Here is a 15,595-nt window from a genome sequence, read left to right on the forward strand (position 1 = left end):
TTCAACATGAGATGGCACATCAGCCTGGAGAACAAAACTTGCTTTAAAATATTGTGAAAGTCTATTTTCTCACCTATCTAGCTGGAACTTTGCTTGAAAATACTAGATTTGTACTGGCTGGATTTGGGGAAATTACCTGGTTTTGATTCTTACAGAAGTTGCTATTCACTTAAAAAACAAAAACCTCAACTTAAATCTATTTTCTAATGAAATTTTTATAAATTGTATACACTTCTGCAAAAAAAAAAAAAACAAACAAACCAAACACATTCCTGCAATTAGTTCTGAAGCAATCTCTTAGTATATTCCCATTACTATCATGTAAGAGATTATGGAAACTCTTCATGCTGCTTCTGCAAATTGACATGAATATCTGAGGAGAGAAGAGCTGATAGCCAATTTTGAATAAAAGTAACAGGATGAGGAGAGGGGACAAGCTGTATCTTCTACGTGACAGCCAGCAGAGTACATACACATTTCACATAGTCATTTGGTGGAAACATTTTGTCCACTGAAGTCCTTACAGATGGTACAGTTCAGTCCCTTGATCACCAAGAATAGTGTACAAGCTCTTGAGTTTGAGTCCTGTTGCTAGCTCAGCAACTTCAAAGAGACTATTTCAAACATGCTCCATTGAATCAACTGCTTTGCAGGACAGAGCAGTCTGAAAACTGCTATGTAACAGCTAGGCCATCAGTTCTTCCGGCTGGGAAGAACCTGTAAGTCTTTGAGTGCTCTGGTATCACTAGATGTCTTTTGTTGTTATTTTGGTATGACAAGACTAGCTTTCCACTCTTAAGATGCAGTTTCTCTTAAGTAATAATGTAATGCAGACAACATGATTGTATGTTCTTGATCTAGTCTGCACAGCCTAGAGGAACAACTGTTACAGTATACATACTTTAAATCTGTTAGATCCAGTTGGGGTAGTTTTGTTAAGATGTTGAGCTAATATTCTGTTGATACCATCTTACAGAATACTCTCACTGGAACAGCTTGACAGCAAGTTTCTGCTGATTTGTCTAATGTTTAGCCAGCATTTCAGAGCTATAAGGTACTGCCACTTCACTGCTGTGGGGGAGGGCTCATGTTCCTGCTACAAACTCACTTTTTATTTCTTCTGGTTGCTCAAAATTGAGTTCTTACGACATTCACAGGAGTCAACGTTGTTGTTTACCCTGTCTGAAATGAAGTTAGAAAAGCAGCTCCCTCAACTATTTTGAGAATGCTCTAGGGATACCTTGCTAATGACAAATGGGAAAGACGTAATTGTCCCAGTTGTATAGCAGTGGCTTGAGTAAGGTAGTTGTTAGTGTTGAGAGGGAATTTCTTCTAACAAGACTGTTTGCATTCAGGTTTCCTGGAAGAGTTGTTTTGACAAGGCTCCCTGAAAACATGAAACTTCTCTCTTAAGCAGTGTCCTTGGGTCATTGAAAAGCACTGACTTTTGCTGTTACAACTTCCCTTTAACTAGGTAGCCTTTCTGCCTCTGCAGTCTGTTTTCTGCTGTTCGTCTGTGTTTTTCTGGATGTGTGGCACTGCTTCCAAGTTTCAATTCAATGAAGTTTTATCCAGTCAGATCACTTCAACTGTAGTTAAGGAGAAAACCTGCAACTCCAACATTAAGATTTAAGCCTTCCCCCTCAAAAAAAAAAAAAAAAAACCAACACCCAAAGTAATTCCACAAAACCCTGAAGCCTTTATGAAACAATGCTCTTCACTGTTGTTCCCCTGCATCTGTCAAGAGCAGGCTGTTGCTCTAATAGTAGCATTCCGTGCTTGACTAAATAGTGGTAACAATCCCACACTGTTTATCAGCCTTGGTTGCAAAGGCTGCTTCAGCTGTGCCAGTATGTTTAAGGCAATGGCAAAACTGACACTGAATGAAGTCTTTGAGGACACCACTATGGCAAGTGACTAGAGTAGTCTGTGCCATCACCTTTACAACAGGCCTAACTACAGGTACTGTAATAAGGCAGAATAGGGACTTCCCAAGTGAACATGGGTACAGCTGGACACTTAGGTCATACATCCAACCACATTCTGCTGTACAGCTGCCTTCAAGGTAGAGCTGGGTGAAATATTGTTGGGAGTCCCAGAGCAGCCTCAGAAGCCTGACAACTGTTGGGAGTTCTTGCCACTTTCTCAGTACAGTTTCAGCACATCAGTGCTGCTTCTTGACCCAGCTTTGCTTAGTAGACTGCCTAGAGTAATTAATACCATTTCCTACTGATGCTGAAGAATGCTCTGTCATACACACGTACTATAAAATCATTAGAGGAAAACAGTCAAGACACACAGCAATCATAGTCACAGTCTTACTGCTCAATAATTTCAACACTGCTTAGAAATAAGCTTTTATTAAGTAGATTAATGGAGTTAGGAACTACTGAATTTGCAGAACAAGTTCCACAACCAGTGCTAATTATGTAACACTATTCAGTGGTTACTGATTGGTTTTGTTATTTAATGTTCAGAATGCTCACCCTAAAATACATTATCTTCCTAGTCCCTGTGAGTTTTCATTTGCTTGGTTCTGTGATTCTATCAGAAGTTCCGTTATAAAAGGAGAGTTACCATGTTGCTGGTCAACTGGAAGGTCCACGTTTGGTTCTAAAGTTTTAGAACAGTTCGAATGCTTAAAATGCAAAAGGAAAAGGAAAAAAGTTACCAGTAAGTCCATTTTCTCCCCTTTCTTCCCTTCCTTCCATTGCTGAGACATACTTCAACTTAGCTTTTGTCTCTTTCAAGAATGAAGTTATGCTTATGCCTATAATATTTATTAAAAATCCTGGTTAAAAATGGGTTGGTAATGCTTGTTATCCTTGGGGTTTTTTTTATAGTCTCTCCCCCTGTAAGATACACTCAAAGTGGAAGCTTTTTCAAACTATGAGTGTCAGTTTTTAGGAACATTAATATTTACAGGCATTCCCTCTTCTGGCTGCTTGGAGAATTTTAAATAACTTCCATTATTAGTTTCATAGGACTTGCTCAGGTAGGAAATAAAAGCAGTTTGTAACTGGCAAAGAGGATCAACTCCTGGGTGAAATTTGCACAGATGCAGTGTTTCCAATTGTAGAAAGTACAAATGCAGTTACTGTTAACTGACTTATTCAAAATAGGAATACATTGAGGTAAAGAACATAGTTACTATTTCAGTAGCATATTAACAGACCATTCCAAGTGATTGAATATGCTGGTAATCTATCCCAAGTAGTTTGAAAATATACTGAAATCTACTATTTAACTAACATAGATAATGACTTGTACAAATGTATGAATGTGAACTCTCCTTCAGTCTCCTGAGGAAGAATGTTTTAGCAGTATTGGAAGCCCAAGACAGACTTGTCCCCATCATAAGCTTTAAATTTCTGTGTAATTCCCTTATAAATTGTTGCTTCCTTTTTACTCTAAGCCTGTGTTTTGCACATGCCTAAAAGCTTAGAGAAAGTGTATTTGTTTATCTCTGCATGAATGTGCGTGGTATATGTCAGCCTTTATCCTTCCTGTTTAAAACATGATACTGAGCAGGGAACCTGTATTTTGACAGTGTCTCATCAAGAAATGTCCTCTGCACCTTTCAGTATTATGAACATTACCTCTTTCCTGCGTGCATCAGCTCAAAAGCCTCATTAATTTTGTCAAAATGTAGGGTGTGAGTCACAAATTCATCAACCTTGATCTTTTTGGACATGTAGTCAGTCACCAGTTTTGGTACACTGTCTACGCTCTTCCAGCCTGAAAGACACAAAGCACATGATTGCGTTTTGCCTTTCCACCCACCTCAGAAAAAAACAGAAGGAAAAAAAATACAATCTCATGCAGGCACTTGTGTGATACATATGAAAAGGAACTAAGGTCAGTGACATGTTTGTCCCTCCTGCTCTAGGCTGGCATTAAGGAAAACAAGACAACAACTCAACTAGGTCTGGCAAGAGCACGCATTATTCAAACACCTAAGTGCACTAACTTTTCACTAGGTATTTCCGCATTCAGCATAACAGCGGCCCTGAAAAAAGGCCCTAGGAAAGCATGCACAAGGCACCTCTGTCAGCACCTCTATGTACCTTTATAACCCAATTAAGTATTGTATTACTTGGAGACAGAGCAGTGTAATAACAGCATCAACTTTGGATATTTCCATGATCTTCAGCAACTACTGAAACCCTGAGCAATCAGTAGCTCTGCAAGTGGCAGTGTGGTTTTGGTTTGACAGCAGAAAATGTGGATCAAGCATTTGCTGGTTTTTATTTTAAAGCTCTTTATAGTATATTCCCAGGTTAGCCCCACAATCTGCTTACTGATTAAGCAACGCAAACATGTTTAATTGAATTCTCATCTTCCCAAAGATTGGGTCCTTTCACTGGACCAAACTGAACCAAACCTTCACTGGGTGATAAAGCAATCTACAGTGCTCCTTTAGTACTAAATATCATATAGCTATATTCTCTCCTCAAAACATGTGAGATATCGCACCGTGTTTATTTGTAGCCTGTCTGTAGGAATATCAGCTTTTAAAAGTCTTAATATTGGAAGTCAACACAGCATTTATGCATAGCCTGTCAGCTGTACCTTTCTTGCAAAGGCAAGGTGGTGTGTTCTTCCCAGCTTTAACCCATAATAAATCATCCCCATACCAAAAAGAAAGTTACCTCCAAAGGCAGTTCCTTTCCATGTCCGCCCAGTTACAAGTTGGAATGGCCGTGTGGAGATCTCCTGACCAGCAGCAGCTACTCCAACAATCACACTGACTCCCCAGCCTTTGTGGCAGGCTTCCAAGGCAGCCCTCTTCACAGATAGGTAGGACAAAGCAGAGCATGTACTGCTGATGTTTTGCCAGTCTAGGCAACATAAAGTTGCACTTCCTTTCCCCCAGTTAATGCATTACCACACTAGCATTTAAGGAACAATAAATACACTAAAAATAGCATTAATTTTTCCATTCACTTTCCTCTTTTTACATCCCATCTGGCTTCCAAAGTTACTCTGAACTCCCACTGGGAGTTCGGATAAACTGTAATCAGAGACTGTGTAGACCATGTTACTGACAGTTAGGAATGCTGCTGGAATTCCTGAAAACCTAGCCTTACACTCCGTAGTACTTCTGCATTTCCAAAGGTTAAATTCATTATTTGAGGAATTGGGAAAATAGTGAGTGGTCCTTGAGATTTTACTGTTCATTTACAATATATTTTATGTGGGTTTTGTTAATTTTTCAGTCTGAAAACTCAGGTTTTCAAAGAACTCCCATTAAGGAAAAAAAAAGATTGTAAATTTTTGAAGTGCATTTTCAACCTAAGAAGTAGCATCTGTTTTCACTGCATAGTTAGGATTGGATCTAAAATGACCTTTTTATTCATAGCAGTTATCATTACTATGTAATAAATTAGTATGGCATGCTTGCTGTAACAAGAACACAGCTGATTTTGCTATTTAGCTGAACAACTAAGTGGCAGCTAGCTGTGCCCACCCTCTACATACTACTGTTATGTAAACACTTACCATGACTCCAACATTGCCAATGCACTCAAATGAGTAGTCAACACCACCATCAGTCATCTCCACCAGCACCTCTTGTATGGGCTTCTTCAAGTCTTCAGGGCTAATGCACTCAGTAGCTCCAAACTCTTTGGCTTTGGCATACTTCTCCTTGTTAAGGTCGATGCCAATGATCCGGGATGCTCCAGCTATTTTACAGCCCATAATAACTGCCAGCCCAACTCCTCCTAAACCAAAGACGGCACAAGTAGAACCAGGTTCTACCTAGGAATAAGAAAAAAAACATTAGAAACACACAGAAAATTCATCCTTCCACATGAGTGGGGACACAGGTTAACAAGTCATAATGAAAGAAACATGAAAGCAAATATGAGACTTCATCACTTAGATAAGGGAAACTATACAGAAGTTTCATCCAAAAGCTCTTTAGGTAGGAAGCTTTTGTTTTTGCCCAAAGACTCAACTCCTACAACCTGCCTGAGACTCATACACACTCACCTACCAGCTCTTACTCACCCTGAGTTTCAAACTACCAGACTTGCAGCAAGATTAAGACGAATTGGAAGAGTAATTTATATATAGCTGGTATCAAAAGGGATGCAGAATCTTCTGCCTGGATTTCCTCTAAAGGACATCAGATTCTTCTGGCCTTTACAGAGAAGTTAGACATTCTTAGCTAAACTTCAACTTAGCTAGAAGTTGAAGAGAAAAAGAAAGAATTTGGTACATCCTCTTTACAGTCCTAATCTAGTCCCTCAGCTATCTGTGTACTTTGGGTCAGATACAGTTTCAGAGAAAAGCCAGAGACAATCCCAGCCTTTACCTTGGCAGTGTTAACAGCAGCCCCATAGCCAGTGGAGATGCCACAGCCCAGCAGGCACACTTTATCGAGAGGTGCTGCAGCATCTATCTTGGCTACTGAGATATCAGCCACCACAGTATACTCGGAGAAGGTGCTAGTCCCCATGAAGTGGAAGATCTGCTTTCCTTTGCAAGTGAATCTGCTGGTACCATCAGGCATGACTCCTTTCCCTTGAGTAATTCTTAAGGCAAAGACAGTAAAGTACAATCAGCATTTTAAGCAGTCAATACTCTCAGCAGACAGTATCCCTTAAGTAACTAAACCAGAGATGCAGTTGCATACTTGCACTGTTATTTTTTAGTCATTCCAATAAACCCAGGAGTTCACAGAAATTAGATTCTGAACTCTTGAAACTTCATGCTGTTAATTCCTCCATGGAAGCACTGAAAGAAACTGAGTTTATCAACATGCTGACCTTGCTGGTTACCAATGCTAACTGCCTGTGCCACAGCACCACACCTCCATCTTCACCTCCTTCAGTACACCTCCCTTGATTAGCACCAGCCAATTGTGTCACTGGGGGTTTTGTTTGGGTTTGAGGTGGTTTTTTATTTTCCAGAATGGGAGCTGGAAATTAGCTGGGAAGCGGGTGTCAAGGAAAGCAGAGCTTTCTGTATGATTCTGTAACACTTCATAGCTTTGGTGTTCAATCATAAGAGCTTACCTCCCTAAAGTATGGATTAAATATGGAGTCAGAGCATTTGTTTTCAAAGCTGTGGACACAAGCTAGCAGTTTCTACCTTCACATACATGAAAACAGAGAAACAGATTGATTAAAGGGCAAAAAAAATGCAATCATTTTAGGGAAGAATGTAAAATAGTGCATAACTGACTCCCTAAAACACACTTTCCAAGTCACTAAATGATGCCTCAAGAGACTTACTCTCCAAAGATAACTCTTGTCTATTACTTTAGGTAACTAGAACAGGTATACATTAAACAAATACTATACTTTGTGTCAAAATAAAAAGCATACAGACCTTATCTTCTGGCACAGATTTGTTTTAGGATTCTTACAGAACTTGCACTCTCCACACTGGGGGATGTACAGAGGGATAACGGTGTCCCCTAAGAAAAGGAAAAAAAATACTCTGGGGCTAGTGATCAAGTCAAGCAAGGCAATAGGAAAAAATTAAGTTACTAAGATTTCATGGCTTTCATGTGACCTTGTGTTCACTTAAAACCTTCTTCATGTATCAAGAACTGTTTGCTGTATACAGTAGCACTGTTTATGGAGAGTGCTAGACAGAACACTTCTCACGTCTGAACAGATACTGAGCAGTTCATCATTCCAGAACAAATAGGAATGTTACTGTAAAACAAAACAATCCCAAATCAACAGTGAGTGACATGATTAATAATTTTAAAGCCTTTAATTAAACCAAGAGGTAGCAACTATCATTTGAAAAATAACAAAACCAAAACCTCTAACTATATGCATATAATTTCAAGTAAGAAATTGGTGTGGTGGGTTCTTTCCAGCATTAAACCAAGAGCACATTGAACAGACCTGTATTGTATCCACAGACAAGAGAAATGTACACAGGCATACACACTAGAATAAGACAATATAACTCCTGCAATATAGCACTTCAGTGGCCCAATTTGACATCTGACCCTGTAGTAAGGGAACACTTAAGGAAGGCAGAACACTTGTAAGATATTTTCTTACCTGGCTTTACTTTTGTTACTCCTTCCCCAACACTCTCTACAATTCCTGCTCCTTCGTGACCCAAGATCACAGGGAAACATCCTTCAGGATCAGCACCACTCAGAGTATAGGCATCAGTGTGACAAACAGCAGTGGCAACTATCTGTAAAGAAATGTATAATCTGAGTCCAACTTGAAGAAAAGAATAGCACAGATCTCAATATTTCCTTTTGGTCAGAAATGCAGGACAAACATGCAAATCTTGGCAGCGTTTGTGTTATGGCCAACATACTTTCACTCCTGCCAAGGCACAGGAGTGCCGAGGCAAGGCACTTTTTCTTACTTTGAAAAAAAGTCATGATAGTACATCCTTTCTCATTTCCATCAACTAAATTCTGACACTGAAATTAGTAGAAGATCAGACATCTAGTTTCCTAAAGCAAGAAATCAGTACACGGAGTCATCTCAAAGTAGGCTGGCATCTCAGATTTGAAGTTCGCCTCTCAAAGATAAAAGACCAGAAAGACCACACAGAACTCTCAGTACTGCATAAATCCACGTTAAGTCTTAAGTACCATGCAGAGATCCTTTCCACAGAAATAATTTTCACTTTAACGTATACTTTTGGGCAGATGGGGGCTACTGGAAAGTCCTGATCAAACCAGAAGCTTGGGTATGGGGAACACAGGAGACCAAATCACAGCTCAGCAGCCAGTAACTTAATGGCCTGACTGAAGTAAAATCCAGCTTGTTACAGCTGCAACAGGTCACAAGCTGATGGCCTTCAAACAAGATCAAAGGTGTTCCAAGCTCAGATGTTTTGTGGAAGCTCAGCTGGTAACAACTGGAACTGATCCTCAAGACTAGCCATGATCACTAGAACAGACTGTGAAGTGACACCCATAGAAATCCAGTGTTTTTCATAAACATAAGAGCTAAATACCATAATTTCCTTCTTTGTAAAGCCAGCTGAGATGCTAGTTTACTAATGCTATCTGTTCAACATTTCTTCTGTTGGTAAACAAACTGTTCAGCTTTAATACATGGTCTCCCAAAATACAGTGTATACAGCTAACAGATGACAGAATTACCTTGATACGAACTTCATGAGCTTTTGGTGGAGCAACCTCCACCTCCTCAAGAGACAGAGGTTTACCTGCCTCCCAAGCAACAGCAGCCTTGCATTTAATAACCTAAAAGACAACAACAACAAGAGGACATCTGTTGCATGGTTCATTTAAAACAATTCTTGTTCAGCCAAGTGAGAAAATGAAAGAAACACTACTGGCATTTGGAAGGAATCCCAGAGCTGAAATTCATAATTTCAACACAAAGGTTTAATTGCCCTACATTTGGTTCAGGAAGCCAAATAAGTAAACCAAAATCTGAAATCTGGATTTCACTCTCTTACTGAGCAAAAACTATAACAAACCCAGGAGTGCTTAGGTGGGACTTAAATACTAAAATGGGTCAGGTGTCCTGTCTCTGCTTCCTTCCGGCTTCTTGTGCTCCTCCTCACTGGCAGAGCATGAGAGACTGAAAAGTCCAGCAGGGTAAGTGCTACTTGGCAACAACTAAAACATCAGTGTGTTATTGGCACTGTTCTCAGACTGAAGCCAAAACACAGCACTGGACCAGCTACTAAGGAGAAAAATAACTGCTACAGCTGAACCCAGGACAATGTGACACAGTAACTAACTCTGGACTCACAGTATGGCCAGTCTGCCCTAATCTCTAAATATACCAAAAATTTTGCCAGAAAATCTAAATTCAAGACACAAAAGGAAAGAGGAGCCATCGTTAGGTGAACAATTTACCCGTTTTCAACCTATCTCTCATCCTTCCCTCATGAAGTCACTTGTTCTTGCACAAGACACTGTATTCTTAAAGTATGAATTTCTACAAGCTTAGTTAAACACAGAATTAGAGAAATGTCTCTTTATGGGTTAAGTTCTGATTCTCCTAAAACTAACATTACAGATCTGGGAATGTATTTTGAAATAGTAACTTATGATTCAGAAACTTTTACAGAAGCTGGCTTTTGAAACTGCGGTCAGCTCGTACAGCCATAAAGGCCCCATGACTGTTCAGAATAGGTATCAGAAAAGCCCCATCTTCTGACCTCTCAATATTCAAAGCTTCCTGCTGTTGCTTTGCTGAAAATACTGAAGCCAATAACAGGGGAAAAAAAAAAAAAACAAAAACAAAAACAAAAAAACCCACAACCACTTTCATAGAATCATAGAATAGTTAGGGTTGGAAAGGACCTTAAGATCATCAAGTTCCAACCCCCCTGCCATGGGCAGGGACACCTCACACTAAACCATGTCACCAAAGGCTCTCTCCAGCCTGGCCTTGAACACCGCCAGGGATGAAGCACTCACAACCTCCCTGGGCAACCCATTCCAGTGCCCCACCACCCTCACAGTAAAGAACTTCTTCCTTATATCCAATCTAAACTTCCCCTGTTTAAGTTTTAACCCATCACCCCTTGCCCTATCACTACAGTCCCTAATGAACAGTCCCTCCCCAGCATCCTTACAGGCCCCTAAAGCTCTTAATTTTCTCTATTAATGTATCAGCACAGGAACACAATGGTTCAGTTGGCTTGTTGCTACACATATGATCAGCTGTCTCTGTCTCACTCAAAATGAAATCAAGCCCTCAGCAGAGACAGCAGCTCTCCTATCTGCCCAGAAACTGCTGCTGGTTTGAACCAGCCTTCAGCATCTGTTCAAGCGAGACCACGCAGCCTGCTCAGATGTGGGGCACTGAACTGCTGCACAGAACTTAAAGCAGTATTCAGCAGGTTCAGACTATTGTTTTGAAAGCAGTGAACTCGCCAGGCAATGGTCCTGAGAGCAAGCAGGGTCTAGCTGTCCTGAGAACGTACTGGCACCACTGCTGGTGAGTGGCCTCAAGGATCGCCCTTGTTTGCCAAGCAGCACCACCCCAAACACGCACCCGTTCTTTCTTCTCCCACCCAACAGTCACAGAGGAAGGTGCACGGCGTGAACTGTGCCCGACCATCTCCCACCCACCGCAGCTGCCGGACCTCTCCTCACTGCCTTGCAGTGACCGCATGCGTGCCGGGGAGCCTGCACCTTCCCAGCCCCGTGCGCAGCGATCCCATTTCCCCTTCCTTCAGGGAACCGCGCAGTTCAGTCTGCTGCTTGTTCTTCCACCAGCGCTCCGAACGCACAACTGGGACCCTCCGGGTCAGGAAGCGTGCGGGGGAGCCGGCTGGAACACTCGGCGGGGAGCAACGCCGGGATTTCCGCTCCTGACCCTGCACACACTCACAGCAGGAGCCTCCGCCGCGCTAACAACGGCGCCGTGCCCCGCCGCGCACACCTTATGCTCGCAGGAGAGCAGCGAGGACACGGCAGGCCAACCCCCGCGCCCCCGTTTCCGCGAGCTCTCCACGCTCGCACCGCACCGCTCAGGCGGGAGCGAACGAACCGGCAATGGCCCGCGAACCTCCCCCAGCCCCGGGAAGCCGCCCGGCCAGCACCGCCGTGCCCGCACGGCGCCGAGGGACGGAGGAAGGGACCCGGCTCCCTCAGTCTCGGCCTCCCCAGCGCGCGGGGCCCCCGCGGGACGCACGCACGCAGCCTCGAGGCGCCTCACCCCGCTCGCCATGGCACACGGCTGCGGCGGCCCGGCGGAACGGAAGCGAAGGAGAGCGGAGGGGACAGAACAAGGAGGGAAGCCCCGTCCCACGCTGGGGCGCATGCGCGTGGCTGGCGCGGAAGGGGCAGGGGCTGAGGGGGGCGGAGTTGGGGTGGGGCGGTGGTTATGGAGGCTGGCTCCTTCCCTCCTTCCTTCGCCGCTCGCCGGTGATGGCGGAGCGGGAGCGCCCACAGGCCGCTACAAGCCTCTTGCGGCGTTTTTCTTCTTGCAAACCCCGATACGGGCCGAGATCATAGATTCACAGAACAGTTGGGGTTGGAAAGGACCTTAAGATCATACAGTTCCAGGCCCCCTGCCATGGGCAGGGACACCTCACACTGAACCATGTCACTCACCCAAGGCCTCATCCAACCTGGCCTTGAACACCGCCAGGGATGGAGCATTCACAACCTCCCTGGGCAACCCATTCCAGTGCCTCACCACCCTCACAGTAAAGAACTCCTCCCTTACGTCTAACCTAAATTAACTATGCAAGGGAAAGTCTAAAGATAAATCTGGGGGAAGGTTTATGCTGGTACCTCCTTGCTTGCACTCGGCAGCGTTTTCCTCTGCTATGTATAAATACCTTTGACAGGCTCTCAAACATAATTATTTGGTCAGCTGTGAAAACAGGGATGTTTTAGGAATCGAGCACAATTTGAGGGACTCTCTACTTATCTGCTCAATTTGCGGTCCTGCCCGGTTAGCGAGCGCTACCAAAGGGGCGGGAAAGTCCCCGGCTTATTGGAAGTTGGCAGCGACTCACTGGCTGGCCGGAGGGAAGGGCAGCACAACAGCATCCCTCTATCTGTCACCATCACGCCGCGGCAGGTAGCGGAGCTCAGCAATGAGTCCGGCAGAGCGTCCTGTGGAGCTGGCGGCTGCGCACACCGCTGCGCACAGGGCAACCCTCGGCCGCGGGTGGCTGCTGCCGGCAGGTGCCTGAGCTGTGCGGAAGTTCGACTCTACCGCGTTTGGGGAGCGCGCGGGCAGCAAGCAGGGGAAGCAGCGCCGGGCCACCACCAGGCGGCGCTGCGAGGATGGCAGAGCCCGGCGCTTCCAGGCAACGGTAGGGTGCGAGGTACAATGAATCTGAACATGAGCCGGCTTCTGAACCTGCGCGCCCGCAGCCCAGAAAGCCAACCGTATCCTGGGCTGCATCAAGAGGAGCGTGACCAGCAGGTCGAAGGAGGTGATCCTGCCCCTCCACTCTGCTCTTGTGAGACCTCACTTGGAGTATTGCGTGCAGTTCCGGTGTCCTCAACATAAAAAGGACATGGAACTGTTGGAACAAGTCCAGAGGAGGGCCACGAGGATGATCAGGGGACTGGAGCACCTCCCGTATGGAGACAGGCTGAGAAAGTTGGGGCTGTTCAGCCTGGAGAAGAGAAGGCTGCGTGGAGACCTCACGGCCTACAGGGGGCCTACAGGGATGGTTCTTCAGCAGGGACTGTAGTGATAGAACGAGGGGTAATGGGTTTAAACTTCAACAGGAGAAGTTCAGGTTAGATGTGAGGAAGAAGTTCTTTACTGTGAGGGTGCTGAGGCGCTGGAATGGGTTGCCCAGGGAAGCTGTGAATGCTCCATCCCTGGCAGTGTTCAAAGCCAGATGGGACAGAGCCTTGGGCAACATGGTCTAGGGTGGAACAAGATGGTCTTAAGGTCCTTCCCAACCCAAACCATTCTATGACTGTGATTCTATGATTCTACAATCTGGTATTTGTTAAGGAAGATCAGGCCTTTGTAGATAACATCACAGTTAGGTATGAGAGTTTATCAACATCTTTGGAGGATGCAGCAGCAGAAAAAGTAAAGAAATACTACAACTGAAAAGATCAAGTTCAAGAACTAGCTAGTGCCAAAGCTATTAAATTTATGGGATTTCACTTAGGGGTAAGTGGAAAATGGCATCAAGACAATTGCAAGCTACTAGTTAAATTAGGACTCTCCACTTCCCAACAGGAAAAAGTCACTTGCTGCTTATCAAGTAGAACACTTCTCAGTGTATAAGTTCATAAGTAAATATACCGCATACCTTTGTAAACTGAGGTACGGTCGATTGTAAGATCTTGTGTCGTGAAGTGTATGAATTATAAATTATAAACAAACTAACAAAAAGTTGTGTCACTAAGGACACTTGGCTGCCACACCACCAAAGGGCTCTGGCAGTGTATAGGGACACCAATGGACTTGAAATCATGATGTGCCAAAATGACACCAATTACCAGCCTTTACTCAGGTGGATGAGCCACTTTTACTTAACCTGGAAAAGGAAGATGTATCATTTTATACATGGTGGATAAATAGCAACAGTTCAAAGGAACTGGTAACAGTTCAAGTTACAATTGACTTCAGGCAGGGTTATTTTATAGCGATTTTGTTTCATCTAGGTTTAGATTTCCTTCAAGAAGGAATTTGGGTTTTAGTCCCAATCCCGCACAGATCTAGTTATGTGTTTGTGTTCGTTACAGAGTTTCGGGGCTAATTGATTACTTTCTCTGAGACTTGTCATTACTATAAAATTAAGGCTGTGCAGACACATGCAGTATTAGGGAAACATTATTTATTGGGAGGAACTTCTTACAACGTTTTCTCCGTAGGAAGTTGCTAGCACTCCACTGTAACCTTGAAGAAGTTATCTTGGTGTTATCTCATCACCTGCAGTCTTTTTGTTTTAAGTTTAAAAGGTAGCTAGGAGAATTACAGGTAATTTTCATTGCAGGCCAGAGTGAGTTCTGTGTGCAGAAGCTACTGTAGGTTGTCGGAGCAGATGGAATTTGTTAACCTCTGATAGCTCATTTGTGTATTCATGTGGTGTTGTGTAATTGCTGATCGTGCTGAGGGGTTTCCAGAAGCTCAAAGGGCTATGGACTGAGATAAGAGTTGCTCGAAAGAGATCAAAAGGCATTATAGAGTTTTGGGTCCAATGTTCAGCACTGAGAGGGGCAGTGACCTGCTCACAGAATGACCTGCTCACAGTGACAACCCTGTTCTCTGCGGAAGAGTTTGCACGGTTGTGCTGTAATATTCCGTGGAACTTGGTGCTGAAAATATATTAAAAGTCCAACAGCATTTGCAAAAATGAAACCACGTCCACGTATGTTACACGGTACTAACAAAGTTATCTACTGCTTTGTATAAAATGCTTCAAATAATAAGGGACTACCTGCCGTCCCTTGCTACCTTTCAGTGCTAACCATCCCATATGTGTGAGCTGCACTTGTTTAAATACATGCTAATTCTTAATGCGTATTTGTTAAATATCAAATAAATTTGTTAAATAATGAGACCAACCAAATCTTCTTCTGTCTCTAGATCTGCAGATTTCCTGAGTTGCAAATCTAGTTTCTGAGGTTGGGGGGGGGGGGGGGGGGGAATAAATCTCTTCTGAAACAAATGATAGTAAGATCTTCAGTAATTTAAAGAGAAGGCGAGTCACATGGCTTCCCTCTACACATTGCTGACAGAATATTTAAACAAACAACGTATTTGGTAATGATTTATGAGGAATGGGGGACAGAGGTGCTAGAAGTTTGTATGGGGAAAGGAAAGAGGTTCAGGCAGCAGTGCTAACTAGGCGGCATGGGAGTGGTGTCAACACCAAAAGAGTCGGTGGACAAACTGCACTAAGTTTTCTCTACCAGATACTGCTACTGATACAGAATCATAGAATCTGCTAGGTTGGAAAAGACCTTTGAGATCATCAAGTCCAACCATTACCCCAGGACTGCCAAGTCCACCACTAAACCGTGTCACTGAGGGGCCACATCTACGCGGTTTTTGAACACTTCCAGGGACATTGATTCCACCATTGCCCCGGGCAGCCTGTTCCAATGCATGGCCACCCTCTCGAGGAAGAAACTGTTCCTAATCTCCAATCCAGTCCTCTCCCAGAGCAGCTTCACTTATAT

General features: G+C 43.7%; 1 protein-coding gene across 1 annotated transcript; it reads right to left on the minus strand.

Annotated features, from left to right (window-relative positions):
• Positions 1-2,412: 2,412 nt before the first annotated feature.
• On the minus strand, positions 2,413-11,746 carry LOC308224133 (alcohol dehydrogenase class-3). Its single transcript, XM_080623811.1, has 9 exons — positions 11,643-11,746; positions 9,104-9,205; positions 8,034-8,175; positions 7,342-7,429; positions 6,323-6,542; positions 5,503-5,763; positions 4,653-4,788; positions 3,600-3,738; positions 2,413-2,638 (listed from the first exon to the last, which is right to left on the minus strand). The coding sequence occupies exons 1-9, from the start codon at positions 11,652-11,654 to the stop codon at positions 2,614-2,616; spliced, it is 1,125 nt and encodes a 374-aa protein (XP_080479937.1). The 5' UTR covers positions 11,655-11,746; the 3' UTR covers positions 2,413-2,613.
• Between the last annotated feature and the right edge of the window lie 3,849 nt (positions 11,747-15,595).

Source organism: Psittacula echo (genome assembly GCF_963264785.1).
Source record: "Psittacula echo genome assembly, chromosome: 1".
NCBI lineage: Eukaryota > Metazoa > Chordata > Aves > Psittaciformes > Psittacidae > Psittacula > Psittacula echo.